Source organism: Genypterus blacodes, unplaced genomic scaffold (assembly GCF_046128005.1).
Source record: "Genypterus blacodes isolate CSIRO-AG114 ecotype Tasmania unplaced genomic scaffold, CSIRO-AGI_Gbla_v1 ptg000028l_1, whole genome shotgun sequence".
NCBI classification, from domain to species: domain Eukaryota; kingdom Metazoa; phylum Chordata; class Actinopteri; order Ophidiiformes; family Ophidiidae; genus Genypterus; species Genypterus blacodes.
Genome location: NW_027466841.1, coordinates 1,780,166 through 1,804,268, shown reverse-complemented (window position 1 = coordinate 1,804,268; position 24,103 = coordinate 1,780,166). Strand labels below are relative to the sequence as shown.

The 24,103-nt window shown below is 47.3% G+C and overlaps 1 protein-coding gene across 1 annotated transcript; it reads right to left on the bottom strand.

Moving 5' to 3' along the window:
* Positions 1 to 680: 680 nt before the first annotated feature.
* Positions 681 to 22,515, bottom strand: mrc2 (mannose receptor, C-type 2). The gene is made up of 29 exons (XM_076144304.1): positions 22,262 to 22,515; positions 17,543 to 17,965; positions 15,740 to 15,913; positions 15,474 to 15,638; positions 14,732 to 14,845; positions 14,373 to 14,516; positions 14,076 to 14,267; positions 13,388 to 13,542; positions 13,142 to 13,246; positions 10,441 to 10,556; positions 10,210 to 10,358; positions 8,905 to 9,122; positions 8,645 to 8,787; positions 8,232 to 8,325; positions 7,995 to 8,124; positions 7,857 to 7,889; positions 7,532 to 7,698; positions 7,266 to 7,434; positions 7,024 to 7,166; positions 6,749 to 6,857; positions 6,396 to 6,562; positions 6,178 to 6,286; positions 5,855 to 6,093; positions 5,595 to 5,757; positions 5,221 to 5,370; positions 5,016 to 5,129; positions 4,748 to 4,927; positions 4,445 to 4,468; positions 681 to 4,354 (listed from the first exon to the last, which is right to left on the bottom strand). Exons 1-29 carry the CDS (start codon positions 22,380 to 22,382, stop codon positions 4,134 to 4,136), a joined length of 4,431 nt encoding a protein of 1,476 aa, XP_076000419.1. The 5' UTR covers positions 22,383 to 22,515; the 3' UTR covers positions 681 to 4,133.
* Positions 22,516 to 24,103: the final 1,588 nt, after the last annotated feature.

The following is a 24,103-nucleotide window of genomic DNA, read 5'->3' as shown; positions in this document are numbered from 1 at the left end:
ATTCATAAATCTCTACATTAGGGATAAACAATGGGGGTTGACAGCAGATATAACAGCTTTTACACAACACAATGGACAATGTTACAAACCTATGCATGACCTCACGGTGGAGACGTTTACATTATGTAGCTCCTGTTATTGCATCCATCTCCTCCCTGTTTGTGTGCAGGAACACACCAAATCACACACAAAGCAAGGAACTATCTATGCCAATATGTCTGTACTTGCACCATTCCTGCACTGTCAAGCTGGATTTAGAGATTCTTTAACTTGGACTATATTCTCTCACCAGTGGGGAATTTTTTTTATTGGGCAAATCTCCACAGATTTGCATAATCAGTGAAAGTGAAGGACATGTGAAGCCACAAAGGAAATGGAAATTGATGCCAACATTAGTAGGTCACAGCACCTACTTTGACCTTCTACAAACCCTGTGACCCCCACATGGGTGAGACAGATGAATAACTATGTGGACAAAAGCAGATACCCTCTACAGTGGAGGATGTCCACCCTCTTGTGGACAAAGTGCAACATTGCAAACACACACATTCGCAACAGGGAAATGTACCATTTGTAGGTTTCCTTACTGAATTACAAATAGCTGAAGCCTTTGAGATCATAGACTTTATTGATTTCATATAAAAGTGACACAAATACTAAACAGAAACGTTTTTGTTAGTTTGGATGTTGTAATTCTTAGTTTGGATGACATCACTGTTGTAACATTGCCAGCTGGATGGTGTCACTATTATTTATTTAGGTGGATTTAGAGTCTGACACAGTGACATCGTTTATTCACCGTACCTTTGGCTTTGTAATTTTATGTTTTTTAATTCAACATTTATAAAGGGACATCTACTGTTTGCCATGAAGTGTCACATCCATGCTAAAAAGGAAGCAAGACCAAGTTTAATCAGAATGAAAAACGGCGGCTCGGGAATTGAAAGAGCTTATGGCCGAGGCAGCGACTCCTGGCTCGGCGAAGGTTTCACCAAAATGCGGATACGGACCTTTCCCATGAGGGAACGCTAAATGGGACTCTCTGAAGAATGCAATGCAATGCAAAGAATGCCCTACGATAAGGCCAACACAATAGTGCTACACAAAACATGGAGAGATGCTCTACACGGGCCTACGGGGGGTCATCTCTCAGCACCTAATCCACAGAGTACGAGAGGAAGTCCTTCACTCCATAAACAATAACTTTCTCCAGACCCTGAATCAGGCCTGGAGTGACCATCAGACAGAGATGATGAGGATCAGAAATCCTGTACGTGCAGCAGAGTAATGTGGAGAACATCTACAACCTGGGTCTGATCATCTTCAGGGACAAGGTGGTTCGCTATGGCTCCATCAGAGACCACCTCCGACACTGCACTGCCTGGACAAGTCCACAGAGGAGCCACTTGTTGAAATGATGGAAAGAGAGCTCATCTCCAAACACGAGGAGCATTATGGAGATGGAGAACTCGGGCTTGATCCACATGCCCAAGAACAACAAGACGGACGATTTGGTGTGTGTGTACAAGCTGTTCACCAGGGTCCCCGACAGGCTGAAGATCATTTGTGAGTGTATGAGCTCCTACCTGCAGAGACAAGGTAAAGCTCTGCAGTGGGAGGAGGTACAGGGGAAGAAGAATTCTGTGGACAACATCAAACATATGCTGGAGTTAAAGACACGTTTTGACCACTTCCTTCAGGAATCCTTCAACGGCGACCGTCTCTTGGAACAGATTCTATCCTGCTTCTTTGAGTACTTCCTTAACCTCTACTTGCGCTCGTAGAAGAGAATGAGGGAGTGAGGAAGAAGATTTGAGAAAGACAAAGAATCAAAAGAAACAAGTTCAAGTTTTGATATTTCATGAACCTTACAGGTCATTTGGCTCTTCAGGTTTTGAGTTCGATGATTGCTTAGTGCCAAACCAATGAGGGCGCTTAAGTAACTAGAGTCATGTATCAGTATTGCATCATTGTTGTACTGTGCCAGTTTGATGACATCACTTGTTTGTTAGAAGCTTTAGAGTCTGACATTGTTGTAAGCATCCATTTTGTAACTCGTACGTTTGACTTTGTACTTTTGTGTTTTCTCATTAAACAATGTTAAGGGAAGTTACCTCGTCTTGTTGTGACACATTTACACCTACACACCTCCTGCACACAGAGGAGGACGTGTGCACTGAACCACCAGCAGAGGACAGGAGAAGCCAGGGATGAGGTGAGGCACCTTCCACACTCCTCCCACCCAGGCTCTCATCCCAGACCCTCTAGTCTTCATACATCTCTGACTCCTCCTCACTCTCCGTTTTCTCCCCTCCTTCTGGTTTTCCCTTAAAAAACTTCTCTCTGACCCTTTATGTCCCTGAGCCCTCCTGCTCTGATTGGTTCCAGACGTGCCACTGAGCTCTTCTTTGCCGACTCAACATTCCACAGCTGGAGACTGCCCACACACACACACACGCGTGCGCGCTCCTCCTCCCTTCCCCCTCCATCCTAGAGTCCAACTCACAGAGGGAAGAAAAGCAGTATTTTTTTCATTGCAGCCCAGTGAAGCCTCATTCCTCTGAGCAGGAGAACAGAAATCCACTCACAGGGCAGAAGCTGCCGGAAAAAAAGGAATGTTTGAGGGAGACGAAAACAAACTCTTCTCCATTTAACATCACTACATTCCGGTGAAAATCGGAAATGAGGTGGAGAAAGGATGCGAGAGGTTACCACTTACAGGCAAATTCGCTTTTTAAAACATTCTTTGGATCTCATATATACAAATGTGTCGTTCACATGAGGGATGTCTTCCTTTGTGGTTCAGCTGTTGTCATTTATCCCATAAAACACAGTTTCCCAAAGTCTTAACCAGTCATGCTTGAGTCAGAACACAGAATGAAACCAGGCAACAAAAAAAAAGAGAAACAAAGAAAGAAAACATCCCGGTAATATGGATACAGAATGAATGGATGTCCATAAAAATGATAAATCAGACTAATAAGAAGTTGCAAATCTAACGTGCTTAAAAACATGATAAAATCAGCTCTGGGTGGAGGTGGAATGAGCCAAAACAAACCAGGTTAGAACTCATCTCAGTGTGGATGATTCGTCCCGGATAACACTGAAGTGGCTGAAGATAATCAGAGAAAAAGTGCCAAAGTGTACACGGAGCTGTGGAATCTGAAAGTCTGATTATTGGATGACAACCTTCAGTCTCTCTGCGCCACAGACGACGATGGCCAGAGTATAAGGACCAGCTTTCAATCCAGAGTTCTACTTATGTGCACAATTGCGGCTCGCTGCCCTCGGGACGGTTGGAGGTCAGACGGTAAAAAAGAAAACGGTCCCCGTCACCTTCACACATTCACATTTGGACTTCTTCCTCTTCAGCTGCTGACGTGTCAGATCAGAGAGGAGGAGAGAGAGCGAGAGCAAGGGAGGGAGAGTGTGACAGAGACAGAGGGGGGGGGGGGGGGGGGGGGGGGGGAGAGAGAGACATAGAGGGAGAGAGAGCAAGAGAGAGAGAGAGAGAAAGAGAGGGGGGGAGAGAGAGAGAGAGAGACAGAGAGACAGAGGCTCATGAAAACTACACATGCATGGTCGTCATGGACACATATGAACACACACTGAAGCGACATACAGGAGTTCAGGAAAATACTGTTGCAGTCAGATCAGAGGACAGTTGATGAACTCTGATGCTGCCGGATCCAGGGCTGCTCAGAGGGACGGACGCTTTGATCAGGAGCAGAACGGAGGCTGGAATCGTCTTTTTCAATACGTTTAGAAGCCTGACGATTAAATACACATTGTGCAAAAAAATTGACTTTGGCACGGGGTTTATGTCTTCCATGAGTCCTTGAAGGGAAAGGCTGTGTGTGTGTGTGCGCATGTGTGTTTGTTTGGACCTTATTACTGTGGGCAGAATGTCGTTGAAGTGTTAAATCTGGGGATTTAGAGGGTCGGGTTCATTTTTACAAAAGTGTTTCTGCTGCGCTCTACACAGCCCTTCAATACTTTTTGGTTTTATAAAAAGGAGACACAGAAACATAAATGCCACACTGCGGATCAAGAGCTCCAGTCTGCAAGCTGGCATCAGCCCCCTCCCCCCCAGGTTCAGGTCCAGTCCTTGGTCTGTTCAGTCCAGGTTCCTGCTACTCCGGCTGCTCGTTGAGCTCCATGTCGGACACCAGGATGTTCTTCTCGGTCTGCTCGGCCGAGCTGGAGTTGGTGCGACTGTAGCGGGCTCCCTCGTACGACCCCCGGGACCCCACGGCCCGACGCCGATACAGGAAGATCATACCCACGATCAGCACCACCAGCACCAGGCCCGTCACCAGGATGACGATCAGGATGGGTATGTGGTCGCTATCCACTGTGTGGGGAGAGGAGGAGGGGTCATGGGTCAGGGTCTGCACACTTAAACGCATTACACGTGTTCAACATGTTGGCAAATCATACTTACAGGCTTCAGCTGAGGAGTCGATGACTGCAAAAAGACCCAAATGGAGAAGTTAATTCATCTTTATATGCATCTGTAACTGTATCTGTGCTTCTTCTTCAAAAGTAGATCAGTTAAATGAAACATGTTATGTAGGTCAAGAGTGTATGACGTGGACTCTCACTATCATATCTGCTATCTGTTATGTGTCAGCTCAGCTTGACTGCAGCTGTGTGTGTGTGTGTGTGTGTGTGTGTGTGTGTGTGTGTGTGTGTGTGTGTGTGTGTGTGTGTGTGTGTGTGTGTGTGTGTGTGTGTGTGTGCTTACTGCGAAGCTGTTTGCAGATGACTCCATGTGTGCGGTTCCTGCAGGATCCTGGCTTCCACACGCCCGTGTTGCTCTGGATCCAGAAGCAGGAGTTGGGAGAGAGAACGGAGAAGGCCACGTCGTGTGCCTCCCAGTTGGTGTAGGCCATCTCTGTGTCCTCGTTCCACACCAGACCTCGACCTGCAACACATTCACACACACAACACGTCAAGCGCTAGAAGAGACGCCAGCTTGTGTTTCCTGTCTGCCTGATGCAACTTTGCTGTACCTTTCACACTGATACCCAGCCAGGCTCCACGCGCTTGCTCTGCATAGCTCTGGATGTGCTCCCATACGAACCCGTTCTCCGTTTCATCCAAGATAGAGAGGAGTTCGGCTCCCACTGGAAGACGGGGAGGAAGAGGAAGGGTGACCATCACGTTTAGCGCACACACACACACAAACTGTTGCATCTGGGGCTGATCAGGTCTTACCTTTCCTACAGGACGAGTTTGCGTCCTGCTGCAGCTTCACACTATGCAGGTTGAAGGCGTAGCAGTGGTTTCTGAACGGCACCCAGGCCCACTGGCCCAGGGCCTGAGGGCACTGACCGGGGTAAACCCACTGGTGGACCACAGGCTCGTCTGCAGAATCAAGAATAGAACATCCGAGAGTTTATTACAGAGAATTACTGATGTGCATGTTGTCCTGGTGAGGAGTTATATGGGTCACTGAAATATAGCCTTTATGCATATTCTATCTATCTATTATAAATATATTCACAGGACATTAATAAGTTAGGTTGAGATGTTCATGAATGCTTACAATCCCCAGACACTCCAATATTTCCCTTTTTACACTGACGTACCACCAATTTGACAGATGGATGCGTTTAATTTAGCATCACATGGGGTCATAGTCCACTGGCCGGTTGAGGTCATGTGACCGCACCCTGCCATCTGATTGGGCTCCCCATCCTTCCAGTTTGAGTATGACACATCTTCATCACCCAGCCAGGTAAAGCTTCGTCCCTGGAAACCAAAAGGAGAAACGGTCTGAAGTTGCACCTTACACACACACACAGCGTTTATGTGTGATATGTGATTAGGGGGAGGAAGAGGAGCTCACGCCGTAGTTATAGAGAGCGACCCAGGCGGGCTGACGCAGGCTGTTCATCAGCAGGGTGAGGTACGCCTGCTGGTAGGGGTCCTTCACTGTGGCCAGGGTCCCGTTCAGAGACGCACACACGTGTAGAGCGCCGGTCCAGTCCAGACGCTTCTGAACCACCCGGTACGTCACCCCGCCCAGCTCCACAGGCTTGGACAGGGAGGCGGGAATGAGGGCCGGGGCCGGGAGGACAGCCGGGTCTGAGGAGAGAGAGCAAAGCTGAGTCGGCAGCTCGCTTGAGGCAATTTAGCTCAGTAGATCAGATGACATCGTCGATATCACACCTTGTTTCTTCTGACAGATAAAGCCGTGTCGCTCCATTTCACAGGCTCTGGAGGCCCACATGCCCGCGTTCTTCTGTGGGCTTCCGTGAACCATCACCACGCAGTTTCCCTACAATGTGACAGAAAATTCAGCAGCGCTTACATAAAGAGGCACCGGCGTAACAGTGTGTGTGAGTGTGTGGATCATTAAGCAGCAACAGAATGGTCCTGGCAGGTACCGGCGTCTTGTTGTGCAGGGGTCCGCCATTGTCCAGTGGCTCTCCGGGGGCCCAGTTGGTGTAGCTGAGCAGGCCAGGCTGGGCCCACTGGAAATGACCTTTAGAGTCTGAAGTCAGACCCACCCAAAGGTCAATGCTGATGTTGGACAGCAGGGTGGTGACAAACGCTGCAAAGGGACACACCAGTTTCAGTTCAGCTTATATTGTCTGATCCGTACTCGGGTCCAGACGCATGAAAAATGAATAAAATGATAAATGTGTTGTTGACAAATGAAGGCTCGGCTCATCACTAAACCAAATGCTAGTTAAGGATGTAGCGTGGCGTTCCGTGGGCCGCCTCGTGCTGGACTCACCTTGCTCCAGATGATTGGGCACCACTGCCAGGACGCCTCCCTGCGTCTCACAGATCAGCTTGGCCGCAGACCAGGTCACCCGATTGGACTCGCCAAACACTTTGAAACACTGTGTAAAGGCCAAAGGTCAACGTCGGCTTCCTGCTTATTTAAATTTCACCAGGTGAGGCTCTGTTGTCTTTCTAACGACTAAAGACAATTGGAAAATAATTTGTTTGGTCTACTTCTGAACCTGTTTCCTGTTTAAGCCAACACTTATACACCTAATATCTCACCTTGTGCTGAAAAGAGGCCCAGCCCCCAGCGCACCCTGCTGGTGGGAGGGGGATCGAAGGCGTTGGAGGGATGGTGCCGGTGACGTTCACTCTCTTACAGATGTACGGCAGGTCAGAGCGGCACTTCTGGTCTGACCACTCCGCTGCTCAGGGGTTTGAAGAATAAGGTGTGTGTTAATGTGTGTGTGTGTGTATTGTTTTGGATTTTATGTCATCATCAGCACCAAGAAGACTTTTCTAACCTTTGCTGGCAGACAGGTGGATACATCTGCGATCTCGGCTGAGTGGGTGTGGCCTCCCGAGGGCCCAGGAGACGTAGTTGAGCACTGAATGGTCCGACCAGCGGAAGCGGCCGTCGTTTTCGTACGTGTGAAGCCCCATCCACCAGTTGTCCCCCTCCACTTTGGTCATCTGGAGGCGAGAGAGAGAGAAAGTCGTATTAGAGGTTATTACACAACATCACAACAGCTCAGAATGACTCGTGTGAACATGCTGAGTCGGGCGGTGCCTTTCGTAAGGTGTTGGCCAGGAAAGCCTCCTCGTCTGCTGAGTGGACTGAGGCCAGCGAGGCCTCGAACCAGGTGCAAATCCTCTGGGCCTGATCCCAAGTAGTGCGGTGGTCAAAGAACTTATAGTCGGCCTCCTGGAAGCCGATCCACTCCGGTGAGCTGGCGCCTGTGAGCCGAGAGGGAGAGGAGGAAACAAAGACACAGATGAGACATTAAAGTAACACTTGAGTCCTGTTCTAGTCAGAGAATCTCATGTTAAGCTCAATATGGAGATCAGATCAATATGTTAACACTGATTATGTTGAATATTTAGAACAGACTGACCTTCAGCCACTTCTGGTTCCTTCGCAATGGTTCCTAAAACACACACAAAGCTGAGCTCATGACCCGTGTATTGGCTCCTATCCTTGCCCTGTATGTGCTTGCACTCTTATTCTGATGATTTGCGATGCGTTTGTTTACCTCTGGGTATCTTACAGATCCAGTCTAATTCAGCGTCACAGTCCATGGCCAGCCAGGTGGTGGTGCCCAGATCTGCTGCGGCACACTGACGGATGTTGTAGGAGTAGCGTCCGAAGTTCTCATACGTCAACTGAGGAGTGGAAAAGTAATGAAAAGGGGGGGCGGCAGTTAAATATCTTCTTGTCTTATGTTAAATGAAGAGATGGTTTCATTCGCACAGGCTCTGTCAGGACTCACAGCCAGGCCATCGCTCCACTTCCAGCTGCCTTTGTCCGTGGGGTTCCTACGGTTCAGTCCGATCCAGAACCAGTGTTGCTCATCTTCAGACTCCCTGCATATCAAATCATCACCATCATCAGCACCACTTTGCCATCATCATCAAAGCTGCTTTTGACCTTTCCTTTAACAGTAGAGTGTTTTTTGGTATCTGAAACCACGTCTAATGAGGATAACAATGATTTTAGGCCCACATGTGTGATTGGTCATGTTAACCACATGTAAGGAGTCAAAATTGTGGTTTCATGCATTTTCCCATAGCAACAGTTGAAGCAATAACAAGCATTCAAGCTAGAAATTCTGCAATGAAGGTAAAATGTCAATCATCATCCTCTTCATCATCTCACACCAGCAGGCCACAGGCTCACACCCACCCGAAGGTCTCGTGGAGGATCTTCATGATGAACACCTCCTCCTCGTGCCCGGTGATGCTCAGCAGGTTTGCTCCGTGTCTCCTGCAGAACAGATGAGCCTGCAGCCAGCTCAGCCTCTCCTCCAGGCGGGACGAGTGATACACCTAAACAAAGGCCACCCGGGTCAAACTACACATACAAACACAAAGGTACTGCATGTTTGTGTGTGTGTGTGTGTGTGTGTGTGTGTGTGTGTAGTTAAATCAAAAAGGCTTTGGAACCTTGTAACAGTAGCGGAGATCGTTGTTGCTCTTCCAGCCTCTAGGACAGGTGCCGCTCAGACTCGGGGTGGGCTGAGGGACGGGGGGCTCGGGGATCACAGACGTATTCTCGTTCTTGCGGCAGATGAATTTTGCACGCGACGACGCACACTCCCTCACCTCCCACAGGCCTGTCGCGGTGCCCGTCGCCATGGAAACGCATCCGCCTTTGATGTTGACTGAAACAGACACGGGGTGAAACTTAGGTGAGGGGCGAGAGGCTGCACTGACAAATAACACGGAAATGGGAGAAAGATGAGGGATTGATCATGAATTAAAAAGGAGCAGAGACCAGATAAGGAAGTATGGAAGAGATACAGAGACCAGAGATCAATAACGGCCATTATGACCCAAAACAGAGGCAATATAGTCAGGATGCTAACAGTACAGATCACTGGATTCTTTTGCTAGAGGAGTCGCGTGTGTTCTGCTAAAATTCCAGATCTGGTTTGGAAAAAAGGGACATTGTGCATCCAAAGTCCACAAAAGCTCACATTTTTTACATGAACTCCTTCACTCCTTGACCTGGCATGAATGAAGCGTGTTGGAAGAAAGGCGACGACATGATGGTTTAATGTTTCCTTGGCAACAGAATTCGCCACATTCCTCACCGGCTGGTTGACCACTGCAGATATTCTTATTCCCAGATAATCACAACTGCCAAATCACAATTTTAGGGTGCAGCTCTGAATGTGTACTTTGGACAACAAAACTACCGAAAACAGCAAAACACAAACGCTTCAAACCAGCTGGAACAAATCCAGTCAAAGAGTTTGCAGGAAGGGATCAGATTCAGAGAGATTCCAGGTATAGATTCCACTTAAATGATCCCTGTAGGGACGTGGAGCACATAAAGGGAGGAGGAAGTGGGCGGTGGACATAATCAGATAAACCATTACAGCAACTGAATACAAAACTACAACAGGTAAATGGATTAAACAAACATATTTTTAGATTACCAATGGGAAAATATAGAGAATCTACTGTACAGATGTGGATATAAGAAACATTGTGATCTGTTTACGTTTGAAACTCAATCAGGACTTTTGCCGATTGCAAAAGTGCTACAAACAAGAAACTTGCTGTGCTTACCTCCATATATATACTCTGAAAGGAATCTGGGTTTAACCTTTGTATTTGTGCTTTAAATGTTTTTCAACCACTTGGAAATGCTTTTGTGACATCTGTTTGGTTCGTGACTGCCCCTAGAGGTTTCCTGAGTTACACTCGCATCATCAGATCATATGTTCTGTCTGCCTGACCCACCTGGCTGGTCTCGATTCCAGTTGGTGTAGGAAATGTCATCGCCAGTGAGCCAGTGGAAGGAGCCAGAGCCGCCCTGATCGTGGAGTCCGATCCAGAAGGTATCTCCGGCACGGCCAAACACCAGGCTGTTGGCGAAGGCCTGTTCAAACCTTTAAAAAAAGCAATAAAAGAGCGGTCAGGGGTTGGGGATGGGACACACACACACACACACACACACACACACACACACACCTGTTGGTGATGGTCACAAGAGCGGCGCCATTGTTCTCACAGAATTTCTTAGCCTGGTCGAAGGCGAACAGATCCTCTCCGACCCAGTAACAAGATGGACTGTGCCACTTCCAGCCCTGAGAGGAGAATAGAGATCATCAGATACACAACATTAGGCCACCAGGGGGTGCTTCAGGTACCTCTGATGGCACATGTACCGCAGTTTGAGAACCACTACAGCCCTGACTACATACATGAGCAAGTCACAGTCTCTCTTTATGAAACTGATCCTCCATCTTACCAATCCTTCTTATAATAATAATAAAGGGTAACATTTAGTGCCAGACAGACAAAGACAGTAAATACACCATAGCAAGTGTAAGAAGAGAATTAAAAGATACATAAAATCATGAAATATCCTAAAAACCAAACTAAGATCTGAGGTAAACAGGGCGCCGAACTAATGTGATCTATATCAACTTTCGGGATTAAATCACAAAAGAGAAATACTTTGCAATTACGCAGCCAAAACAAACGTGAGCCGAGTCGACTGCATCCTGATTCAGAGGACAAGTCCAAGCACACATACAGTAAATAACTTCTCCTCCCTGGCTTGATAATCCCACCTGCGATCTGGAGCAGTCGTGGACGTGTACAGACGCAGAGCGCAGCCAGGAGCCAAACGTTTGCTCGGAGGTTTGATTTGAAACGCTGGAGTGCAGCGTGAGTGTGAATCAGCTCGAGCTCAGCCACTGGCAGCCGGACAGAAACCTCAAAGACTTCCAGCTGCTGGGGAGCATTTTGTGTTTGAAACTCAATCCACCCACCCTAACACACTGGCTCCTATTTCCCATCATGCAATGCTCTTTGTCACGGTCGCAACCTGAAATGTGTAGCTTTAAGTGGTGCTACTATTGTGCAACAGCTCATTTCCTAGTATGGGTGTGGGTCAACAACTTACGTTAAGAGCTTCAATGAAACAATCAGAGCTTTGTTTTGTTTACACATATTACAAATTAACACACTTCTGACAACAACGCAGGAAGGAGTTCAATAGAGACATCTGATATGATGTCATCGTCTGGACTAGTATAAAGCCACAGTAATGCCACTCAGCCCTACGTGGCTCCAGATTTGATTGGTCCCCAAAAGACACCCCTAGCTCTCTTCCTCATGAGACGGGCTCAGAATTTATCAGTCTACACATGAAGTCGCTGTATTAGTTCTGGCAGTATTTATTGAGTCATGAGCCCAACACAGCAGGGGGTAAATGGCTCTCATCTGCTTTAAAAGAAAACCACGGCGCCATGGAGCGAAACGACCCGTGTGACATCACCACCAACGGCAATCACACACAAATCACACCAAACAAATGGAGGCGCAGCAGCCGGGAGCCAACGCGTCCTTCAACTCACAAATACGACATTCATCGCGCACACACAACCCCACACACACACACACACACACACACACACACACACACACACACACACACACACACACACACACACACACACACACACACACACACACACACACACACACACACACACACACACACACACACACACACACACACACACACACACACTCGGATGTTCTGCCAGTGAAGTGATGTCACTGCACTTATTGGACTCACTGCCGTTTCCTTGTGTGAGGAACATATTAGCTTTTGTTTAAACCTAAATGTTGCAGAAGTGACTTGTTCGGTCCAATTTCAGTGAGCTCGTTGTTTACGCGACGGCAAAACATTTACTTTCCATGGTGATCATCCAATATGTCGCACAAGGCAGGAAAACATGAAGAACGGAGTCGCTGCCTCTTTTTCCTAAAACAACAACTCGCAACCTAAAAATAATCAAATTCAAGGGTAAATGTTTGCATTCAGACACGCAGAGTGACGATGTAGAACAGTGAGCATTCTCAGTAGTTCAGCTTAAAGTCAAAACACCTGAGGAGCGGCAGGCTGAGAGGTTTATGTGCAGAGAATTATGAAGTGTGAAATCACTAACAGATGTGGATGGATCCTCCAGATGTTTGTTATCTGTGTACTGAAGGTAGAAGTGACCTCATCCCTGCTTGATTAAAGAAGACACAAAGGCGCGCGTGTGTGTGTGTATTTGGAGGGGATTGGAAAGTAGCTTTGAGTGGATCTGAGGTTTCTGGTGACCTTTTGGAGAGATTTATATGACATCTACAGAGCAGAGGGGACCTGAGGAAGAGCGACAGGATGAAGAGGAGCTCTGTGGAAACGGGTTCAGGGGTCAAAGGAACCAACTGAATTATTATTTAGAGTCATAGTTTCCCACCCTTTAAAGCTACTGACAGTCAGCAGCAGCGAGACCACGGAGACGTGAATGGAGCCTTTATGCAGTGAGACAGAGGTTCAAAGGTCAAAGGTTTATGTCTGTCATGATAATAAGGACATAAAGCCTCTTATAATAAAGCAAATAGCAATGTGATCTAACCAACGTCTCGGTTATTATTTTGAGCAGCTGAGTGACCAAAATGATGTGGAGCCACTTTGGAGCCAAGTTTCAAATTGGCTCCAAAAATGTGTCAGAAACGTGTCAGAAACTTTTCATATCTGGAGCCATTTTGTTGCTTGTTTGTGGTTTTTCCAACGTTTTCTTGTGGCTAATTGTACAGTTTTTACCCAAAGACCAATATTATCATAATTAACAACACACGTCTATCTGCAGAGTGAGAAGGAGAGTCGTACTTTGGTGCACTCTTGGTGCTGCGGCTTCCCGTCACTCTTTGTCCCGGCTTTCTTACAGATGGAGGGAAGCGTCAGGTTACAGGGGCTGTCATCCCAGCGGCCGTCCTGCGTATGTGAGCGAGACGCGCACAGAGAGAGAGAAAGCAGCTGTTAAACACACACAAACCCAGGACACACTGAAGAATCTGTACGCTGTGGGCTCCCTGGGGGGGGGGGGGTCACAGCAGGAGCTCAGGGGTCACTCACGGGTCCCCACATGGAGACGCAATCCTCCAGGGTGTTGCGAAAGTTGTTGGGTTCATACGGGTGCCAGTTTGTGAAGATCACGGGCGTGTGGTCCGTCCACTGGAAGTCCATTTGCATCTCGGTGTCGTGCAGGCCGAGCCACAGCTGCTCCGTGTCTGAAGACACCGAAAAAGAGGAAAAGAAGTTGAGGACAGATTTGGAAAATTGCATACCTCAGATGCAGCAACTCACTTCATCTTCATCTTTGGAAAGTATTTAAGGAGGAGCTCGAAGAGTTTCCACTACACTGTAAGCGGCTGTGGAGATGTGGCCATAGAATGTAGAAACAACATCATTAAGCAGTTGGTGTGTATGAGCCCGGGAAATCAAATTCTCATATTTCTACAGTTTGGAATAAATCTCCCACATTTGGATGATATTCCAGAGATTCCGCTGGCAGAGGGAATCCTGAGAATACTTGAAGCTATGAAGGGGAAAAGCTCAGATACAAGACAAAAGCAGAATATGGACCTGATGTGAGAAAAACACCAGGAAACAATTTATCTTTCATCTTCCTTTCAACCTCAAATCATGACATAAAACAGTTTAATGGAGGGGAATGTTCTGTGCTTGACAAAAAATATGAATTCTGTGGGTTTCTGGGCTGTAGATTCGTGCGAGAATGAATGAGGCTCTTCACTCAGGTCACCTTTCTTCACGCTGCGCATGACGAACTCCAGCTCAGGTAACGTGTGGATGCTGACCAGGTTGGCCTCCATCTTCTGGCAGGTTTTCTGAGCCGCCTCCCAGTCCATCTTGTCTGACGTCAGCTTGTAGCAGCCTGCCTGGAACGGCTGCCAGCCCGCGTCACACTCGTATTTCTGATCGTCGGCCCACGAGTCTGTGGGAGGCGAGAGATTAGACAGGAAACGCTTCAAACCCGAGCAAAAGCTCACAAGTCTCGAGTCAAAAAACGCCAGACTTCAGTTCTTTGCTGGGCACTGACCGGTAGTGAAGGGGTCCAGGGTGGCGTTAGGCCTCTTCTTACACACGTACGGCAGAGCGACGGGACATTCTCGGCTCTGCCAGCGACCCGATGACTCGGTTCGGATCACAGCGCAGTTCTCCTCCTCGTAGTGGTTTGGCTGGTCTGCAGTCAGACACAAAGAACAGAAAACCCTCTTGAAAACATCTCCAATGCCGACATGCCCTCGACCGACACTTAACCCTTAAAATGCTGTAGAAGCACTGGAAAGCTGTGTGTGTGTGTGTGTCTGTGTGGCTCTGATCTATGTGAATTAAAGCTTCACAGATTCAGGCTGCGGCACGTTAAGGGGGCAGGAAAAGGTTGAGCTGTTCTCCAACCTGTCTCCCAGTTGAGATACTTGAGTGGCGAGGAGTCGGCCCACTGCCAGCCTCCGTCCAGGTCCAGGTCATTGAGGCCGATCCACAAAGAGGCGCTGTAGCCGGTCAGCAAACCTGCGAGGGACAGAGACACACACACGCACACATCAAATATAAAGACGGGCAGAGGTATGAATGCTCCTAAGCCACGGTGCGGCTTTAATTCCTCACTGCAGCAGTGAGGCAGACAGCCAACAGGTTTGTGATGAAGGACACAAAAGACTGAAGAGAGTGGAAACTTGAGTGCTCCCCCCCCCCCAATTTTCACAGTCACTGGGCAGTCGACTCAGCGGTTACGTAAGACTGTGACCTTATGGTGATGCAATGTGACACCAAACAATTCTTATTGTTGTGGGCAATAATCTGCATCATAACTGCTCTTTGTTTGTGATTAAAGCAGAGGAAAATGATTCAGAGTTTGACTCGATGATAAAACAAGAGGAGAGGTCACGAGGTCACAGGACCAAATACGTTTGTTCCTCTGGGGGAAAATGATTTCAGACTAAAGTATCAGTTTTATCCAGCAAACAAGGGTATAATTGTTAACAAAAGCTCAAACTGAACAATGAACAAAGAAATGAGAGAAACGTGTGTGTTCAGCTTCCTATAAAAGCACAGTGTGTGTTTGGAAAGTAACAGAACTGAACTAAAGAGTGAAGATCTGCTCTTCCTCAGCATAGATGAATGTGGCTCTGTTCTGTACCGTTGATGTAAGTCTGTTCGTGCAGCTTGGTGATGCTCAGCAGGTCGGCGCCCTGCTGCTGGCAGCTGATCCGCGCTTCGCTCCACGACAGCGTAGCCTGGAAGTTAAACTGGTAACAGCTGTCAGTCAGCGGGTCGGTATCCCAGAACGTCTCACAGTCGTTACCTGACAGGAAGAGGAAGTGAAGGTGGGAGGAAATACTTCATTTGTGACAATTCTCACTGATTCCACTCAGAGCGGGAGACACGCTAAGCAAAGTGACTCACTCTTGACAGGGCAGAAGCCCCAGCGCTCGTCCTTGCCGTAGTCGTAGGTGGTGGCGCACCACAGGTGACCGTCCTCGCGCCCGATGCTGGTGCAGCTGTGGAACCACTGGCCGTCGTACAGGAAGGGCAGGTAGCAGGGCCGGCCGTGAGAGTTCCCCTGGATGGTGTAGATCTCTGGGGACGAAACCACACTTTCAATCCAAGCATGCAGCAGCAATAGAAAGGCCCTGCTGGCGTTTGTCTGGAGTTAAAGGTGCAATCTGTGATCCAAACGTCTGACAGTAATATAAGCCACATACAAGAAAAAAACCTTAAAATCCACCTTGGAAGTTCTGAGGTTCTGGTTTGAAGGGAGAAGGATTTAGTTTCTTCCTGACGATAAACTCGTCTTGCTGCTCTGTAATTGTTCCCTATCAACATTCAATACGCTAAACACTGGGTTGGAATTTTCACAAGTTGGAATTTTCACAATGTTCAAAGCTTTTGAAGTTTACACGGTGAAAAAATGAGGATTTGGGGCTTTAAGGCTTTGAGCTGCGTGTGTGAAGTGAAACACTGTCGGCCTGTTTTTTCAGTGTCTCGTATCATAAAGCAGATGTGAAAACAGAGGACGAGGCTCCAGTGAAAACAGTAAAACGGTTAAAGGAGAGGTCACGGAAGGATAGAGAGAGAGAGAGAGAGAGAGAGAGAGAGAGAGAGAAAGAGAGAGAGCATCACAAAGCAAGCAGATGATGAAGAAGATCACAAGTTAGAACCTGATAAAGTTAAAGAGGTAAACAGGTCTGTTAGCTTCAACAAGCAGGGAAAAGAGTGGGAAGAAAAGAGTGAAATGGAGAGAGAGAGAAAGAAAGAGAGAGAGAATGAAAGGGAGAGAGCAAGAGAGAGAGAGAGAGGATTTGTGCAGTTACCAAAACACGACAGGCGGATGGAAAGTAGGGCAGACATGTTAAACGGGGGAGCAAAAGCTTCTCTCCCTCTGCTGCCTGGCTGACTAATGTCACAGGCATGAGCTCACTGCACAAAGGAACTTGTGAAGATCAGCACTCCAAAGCTAAAAATGTCAACGTGCTCAGTTCCCTGCGCTGCACGGGAAAAAGGACGAGAAAGGAAACAGCAGAGAAGAGGGATGTAGAAGAAGAAGGAGAAGAAGAAGAAGAAGTTAAAGTGTCTAATCTGGTTTTAATCCCAGTCGTGTGTTTAAGTAGAAACTCAGTTTGTGGATGAACAAACAGGACATGTGATACAGTGTAAGAACGCTGCAAAGAGCCAAACAAGCTCTCAGCTGTAAACCGCCCAGCTTCAGCTTCAATATGAACTGAAATCTATACATAAATACGACTATAGCAGAGGGCGAGAACAACGTGTGTGTTTACTGGAGTTTACAAACAACGGCGACCCTTCCTGCGGCTTTCTGACTGGCAGGCGGCCACCGACTGCTCCTCCAAGATGCTCTGGAAACAAACAGTTTGCTCTATCTGTGTGATCACATCCAGCTGTGCCGTGCACGCTGAGGGGACGCGAGCAGCTCAGAGGAGAGTTTAACTCCATCTCACCGCCTGCTGCAGTCTGGATAGTGGACTTCAGAGTGCACTCCTGACGCTCCCTAACCCAGTCTGCTTCAGTGTTCCAGTTATACAAAATGCTGCGACTCCACAGATGAATCACAAGATAAATAGGAAGGACAGTGAGATCATTGAAGAAAAGCTCCCAAATCTCTGACCCAGAAGGATAAACGGTGAGCTTAGAGACATAATGGCTCCCTCACAGGTGCATGATGACCCCATGTTGCCTAATTCTACTCACCCTGGTATGTTTTGGAGCACAGGTCCTGCACGCCTCCATGCAGCGTCCATTTCAGCCCCTCCGCCTTGGGCTGAGAGGAGTGTGAGGAGGCGTTACCGGACAGCGAGGGCGAGGGAAGGTAGTTGTTCAGGTTGTCCAGCACCTGGCCGCAATTCCAAGTCCAGCGTACCTTGGGGGGCTCGCGGTCACAGGTGTACACCCCCAGAGGAGACCAAGACCGGTCCCCTCTAGAGCTGGAGTTTCCAGTGGTCAGGCCCAGACACAGCGAGGAGCCCAGGTTGAACAGGCGACCCCGAGTCACCCATGTCCAGCGCTGGGCCTTCTCATCGCAGGAAGCTGACAGGATTAGGGAGTGATCCTGCACCCCAAGACACCCCTGGGCCCCCTCGTGGAAGAACGCAAACACATCAGAGTCCAGCGGCGCTGCGTGGAGAGAGAGAGAGCGAGAGAGTCATCAGTCAATAATGTATTAGCAGCTAATGTGAACAGACAAAGGACAGATCAATATCTCCTCTGATTGATCCACTCCTGGGCTGCAGTGTAACAAAATCTTGTGAAGGTCATTATTAGTATTTCCGTCCACTTTCCCTTCAAGCCTCCACACACGCATACACACATACATACACACACACGGGTCTCAGCAGAAAGTAATTATAAATAACGTTGTGCAATAAACTCTGTAAAGTGCTTGCATATGTTTGTCCATGTGGCCGTTACTGCAACTTCAGCAATCACAAGAATTCACCCAATTCCCGGAGTTTGACCTGGAAAAGCCTCTCGCCTCCTTCCCAGAGCCTCTATCCCTGCTGTGTGACTCCAGATGAAGCAGCAGTTTGTGGCTTTTGGGGAGCAAACACAGGAGGAGCTTTACGACGGAAAACTGTGGAGCGGCCGATAGAGCGGCTGATAGGGCGACATCCATCTCTTCTAGTCCCCTGTGGCTCTAAGGTGGAGGCTGTTATTGTGCGATTAGATGCTAGTAGTTGAGGAGTTGGTGAGAAAAGGAGGAAATCTTGAGAAACTGTGGCAGAGCTCCAACCTCTGACTTGGATTTCGGGAACAGAACCCTACACCCTTTCCTGAAAAATATGCGGTTTACCCTCGTTCCCGGGGACTATGAATATATGAGTGTGAGTGTGTGAGAGTGAGTGCAGGCAGGAGAGAGAGAGCGCGAGGAAGAAGTGAGAGTGTAGGAGGGAGTCTAATCTGAGATGTGAAACCAATCTTATAAATATCCTCTAAAAACACACGCAACCAAAAAAGAAAGAAAAAAAAGCGTCTTCTTCTCTTAGACTTTGAATCCGGGAGCAGAGCAGAGAAAGTGAGACCCTCAGCATTCCTACTCCACAGGCTCCTGCGAGAGGCCAGGAAGTGGGGAAGGTGGGAAAAGATCAGTGGGAATTTGGTTTGAAAAACATGAGTCTCATATGTGGGGACGTTAGAAAGAACACAAATCCCTCTGTTCCCTCATTAACTCTCCTCTCAAACACTCGACCTCCTGTGCTGCTGCTTTTATAGACACGGACACAATAGAGTCCCATCCAGAGCTCTATAAACCCCCCCCCCCCCCCCTAACTCCCCTCTGTAATCTGGAGGAAAGCAGCACGCCCCTGGTTTCACACCCAGCGTCTGCGGTGGACTTTTCTCAGAGACGGTGTCGGCTCGCTCGGCGTGTTCGCCTCTCACAGTCTGCGAATAGACTCAGGAAAACGCAGCGGCGACGTGGTTCAGCCCCCATTTTCTAACAGCGCTTTGTAATCAGTGTAATCAGATATAATTAGTGCCTGGCTCAGCTGCAATGCAATCCATCTCACAGCAACACCCAGCTGCCAAGCTTGTTTTACTGTCAGTTTATTGTTTCCTTCATGCTACATTAAACTCTTCACGATTTATTTTCCCTCAACAACTTCACAAACCTTTACATCACATCGTAGAGATAGAGGTGAAAAGAAGCATTCCGTCTCTCTGTGAGGTTGTTGCAGTTACTCTGCAATCCAGAGCAGGACGGAATGCTTCCAAACGTCTGTTTCTCTGGAAAAACACGTCTGCTGGATCCATTGAGTTCAGCAGACAAAAAGAGTCCAGTGACTTCTGTCCCCCTTTACTGTAGACAGACAGACAGACGTGTCGTCCTATCACAACAAACTATCTTTCCACAGAAATCAGGTAAATGCTAATAGGTGAAACATATTTAATGGCTTGTGGCCCATAGATCTCATAGATTTCCTATCCTGCACACATGGTTTGGTTTGTTAAATGGAGGTAAACAAACTCCAACATGAACAGAAATGAGACAACAATCCAGGCTTCATGCTTTAGGCAGCAACCAATCACCTTTAAGAGGTGAACCACCAAACTAAGAGGAAGTAGACTCCAGTAGCAAAGTAGTATCGACCTGTACATTTACACACACTAGAGTTAGAGGTGACATTTACACGGATGGCACGCATATAATTCCAGGATTCGAAGGACCGCACAGCGTGTTGCTTCATGTATGAGGAGACGCACAGCAGGTAAACAAAGCAGCTAAAAGCCTCTTGATCAGAACATGAGTGAGTGAATTGTATTTATATACTGTAATTTAGAGTAAATCTGTGTCAATTTATCAATTTTCTGTGATTTTAATCTGATTATGATGTTTATATAACGCCTGACAGCGCTCAACCAAATTAGCATCAATGCAACGGCAATGCAAAGCAAACAATTCCTCCCGTGAATGTGAACATACATTCTGCATTCATTTGGAGGCAAAGTTAACCAATAAACAAGACAAAGACACATTTAGATCCCAGTCTGGAGAGAAAGCGGCTCAGTATTAGAAGTGAGAAAACTGTAAGGGCAATCAGATCGAGTGCGGAATTCCAAGATGAACCGCTCAAGTCTTGTGAAAGCCAAACCACAACAGCTCTCCTGCTGTGATCTCATCCTCTCATTTGCCCCGTCACCTCTCTCTTTAAAGACCCCACGCTCGTTTGCAGCCGAGGAGAGAGTGGAGGAAGACCGCAGCCAACAACAACCGGTGACACTGGCCAAAAAAAAGGCAGCTCTTCCCCGAAGCTAAACCAGGTCATGTGCTGGACCGGGATAGAGGACAGTGCTTGGGACTTTGGGTGGAAGCTTAGGGAGGTAGTTTGACATCTGTATCTAAACAGGTTTGTGGGTGACGCTTCCAGGCTGAAATGAATTTGCTTTTTACAGTCCAAACCATAATATGACCTAAAGCCTTTTTTCCAGTAATATTTTCTTATTTTGACAGATGTTAGAGATCTTAAACTGGTCAGCATTTCAACGTGACAGACAACAAATAGACAGGAAATTCCAGCCGGCTGTGTTTGTTTCTTCTGGTGTTTATACGGTGGCCCCTGGGGGGGAAGAGGGGGTGGGGGTTGGCGGGGAGAGTGAGAGAGACCGTCTGCTAGAAGAGCATATTTGCATTTTGCAGCTTCACTCAGAAACACAGTGAAGTGGACCGTCTGTGATGGTGTGTATCACATTGAGAGCGCAGTGAGAAAGAGCAGCAAGCACTCCGTCATTTCCATGACTCCCACACTCCGGTGCGGTGTCAAGGCTGTTAGAATTCACTGCAGCCTAGAATTCTACTGTTAAATCAGGGGAAAAAAAGGTCAAACTCGTTCAGGCTGGGAGGAACTTCCAATAGCAGCAGTGATTGGTTGGATATTTTAGATTTATATTAATGGCTCTTTGGAATGAGATGATGATAAAGACACGTATGTCAAATTTGGAACCCTTAATTCCCAAACTAACTGATTTATATCTGAACCATGACTGTGTTTCATTGACATAATTCTTCTTCTTCATCTCATCCTTCTGCTGCAGCTGAAAGTTGCATCAACTGCAGCTCGGTGAGGATTGATTGGCTGACCGGTACGACTCATCTTCCATTCAAGATCCTAAACATCACTGAGAAGAAGATTCCTAGAGGTTTTTGGGGTTGAATGTGATGAAACGCAGAGTCACACCTGTAACCCTGCACACAGCCGGAGCTGCATTCCACCTTAAATCAACTCAATTCAGAGCTTAAAGGGAAATCACAGCATTTCCTCTCAACAGCAATAAAACACACTTAATTAAAGCATTGTTAAAGGGAAATTAATGACTCAAAGAGAACTAACAACCTCCTACTGCAGCTCACATCCCTCCATGCTCACTCAGCTGTCAAAACAACAACACACACACACTCAAATGTTGCTTTAAAGCTTATATAGAATACTAATATGAATACATTATGACATCCAGCAGGTTTGCTCTGCTCATGTCAGTGTCAGTCTGGTTCTGGAGCGGACTGGATGACTTGATAACAGGCTCCAACAGGATGTAAAGGTCACATCTGCCTGCGGGGCGACACACGCAGGGGCCTCCACGAAACATGAAAAGACATCCGGGGTACAAACACAACACATACAAAAACGCCAAATAAATGCGTTTTTGGTGAAAGTTTACAACGCAGGAACTACAACGAACCCTCCCCCCTCCTCCTCCGCCTCCTCCCCCAGTCTTTCCTCCACATCTGGTTCCACTCACAGTCGGACTTTTGGTTCGTGGCAAACCGACGCAACAAATCCACAAAGCAACGCGTAAAAGCGCCACAAGGTAACTGTGCGGCACCGCAATCTGCGCCCGTGTGAGCGTCCCAAACACACACAGACATACGCCGCTTCACGACCTGTGTGCATGAATGGAAATAAGCGTCTTCCTCACCCGTTACGCTCCTCTTCAGTTCCAGACTAAAGATGAATAAATATAAAGTGCATTGGTAAAACATATGAAGGCCATTTATCCTCGCTCTCCTCGGCTGCTGGTTTCGGTCGCTGTCTTGCATGATTACAACTACAACACACAAACGCACACGCTGACACACACACACATGTACACACACACACACGCGCGCGCACTCAACAAGTAAAAAGAAAAGCCGAAGGGAGAAAAGTGAAGTGAGAGCAGCGCCGGCCGAAAGAGAGAGAGTGTGTTGTGTGAGAGAGAGAGAGAGAGAGAGAGAGAGAGAGAGAGAGAGAGAGAGAGCGAGAGAGCGAGACTGTGCGGGCGGTGCAGGTCTGTTTGAGTTCCGAGCGCCTCAGCCGGAGCGGAGAGGAATGAATGGAGCAGCGTCAACACTGCGTTTGTGTGTGTGTGTGAGGGAGAGAGTTTGTGTAGAGTCAGTGTTTGTGGTTCCCAAACTGAGGTCCTGGGACCTCCAGGGGACGCCAAAAATCAACCACAGCCTAATGAGAAGTACTGTCTGGCTCTGGGACTATGGAAGCCGAGAGAGGACAAGTTGTTTTATTTCCCCTGCGATAATGAAATAACAATCTTGCAAGTTGTTTTCATATGGAGGCATATTCATCCTATTCTGCTCGTGCTGTTCCATCATTCCAGTTATTAGACTGAGGCTAATGTTCTGACAACAAAATGAATCTCAAGGAAGGAACTTTCATTTTGCAATAATCATCGTGGTCCCTTTATGGGAAAATAAACAAAATGAATCAAAAATATTGTTGAACATCCTCTCAGTTTTCAATCCATCTATTTGTACAACTATTGTTTTTATATAGACTCGTTTCGTGTTGAACCTCTGTTCCAATTTAAATCTGACAAATCAAAGCAGCACAGTAACCAGGACCAGGACCTTAACTTGAACCTGGACCTTACCATTGTATCCCTGCTCTCTTTGAAGGGATCTCCTTTCGATCATCCCTCCCACTGACAGACGTAGATGTGTTGCAGGATTCTTATCAGGCTCAGTGATCCCAGCTGGATGATAATCAAGACTTTGAACAGACCCAGCAGACCTTTAAGGGTTAAATGCATTTTTCCACATGAAGCTTTTCTCAGCTTATCTGTACATCTTTTACCAGAGGTGAGCAGGCTTCTTCTTTCCCATTTAGTGACATTTAAAAGAGAAAAGCCCAAACAAGTCATGATTTCTGTTCCGTTTCACTTTGAAAGTTAAAATTCCAACTAGAACATTGACAAGTTTGCAGAGTGCTGAAGAAGTGCCTGAAAGAGTGAAGCCTGAATAATGTCTGAAGGATTTCTGCACCTGAATGAATGAAGAAATTGGAAGGGCGTGAAGGAAAGTTGAAGAGATCCGAGTGGGTTTCCATGGAGATTAGTCAGCTGTAAAACGTATTTCAGAAAATATGAAAGACATGAACACCAACAATCAAAGCAATCATGTCCGGGATATTCTGAACATTTTAAAGGTGTCTATAGGTGGAAGTGTGTGGTGGAAAACTGCCCAAGGAAACCTACAGAAGAGTATCTTACTATACACTAACTTAGAGCAAAGTTCAATCTCTCTCTCTGCTTCTTCATACAGCCAAAGTGCTTTAACTGTTCATCAGATCTGATCCAGCTGTTCAGCACATGCCTTGTTGAATATTGCAAATATGACGTGATGATAAATCATACGCTTGGACCCACAGCTGAGGCGTGCAGAAACCCACAGATGTCATTAAGATCGACCTACTAAGAGTCCTGTCACATTCCAGCCATAACAGATTCTGAGGCTTGGTGATGATCTGGTGCCTTTGCTCCGTAATC

Excerpts from the sequence above, each read along its gene's own strand:
- mrc2 (XM_076144304.1), bottom strand. The coding sequence starts at position 22,382 with ATGCAAGACAGCGACCGAAACCAGCAGCCGAGGAGAGCGAGGATAAAT. Across the intron at positions 7,699-7,856 it reads GGAACCAGAAGTGGCTGAAG|GCGCCAGCTCACCGGAGTGG; the intron begins GTCAGTCTGTTC and ends CTCGGCTCACAG. Across the intron at positions 5,371-5,594 it reads ATCCATCTGTCAAATTGGTG|ACGAGCCTGTGGTCCACCAG; the intron begins GTACGTCAGTGT and ends TTGATTCTGCAG.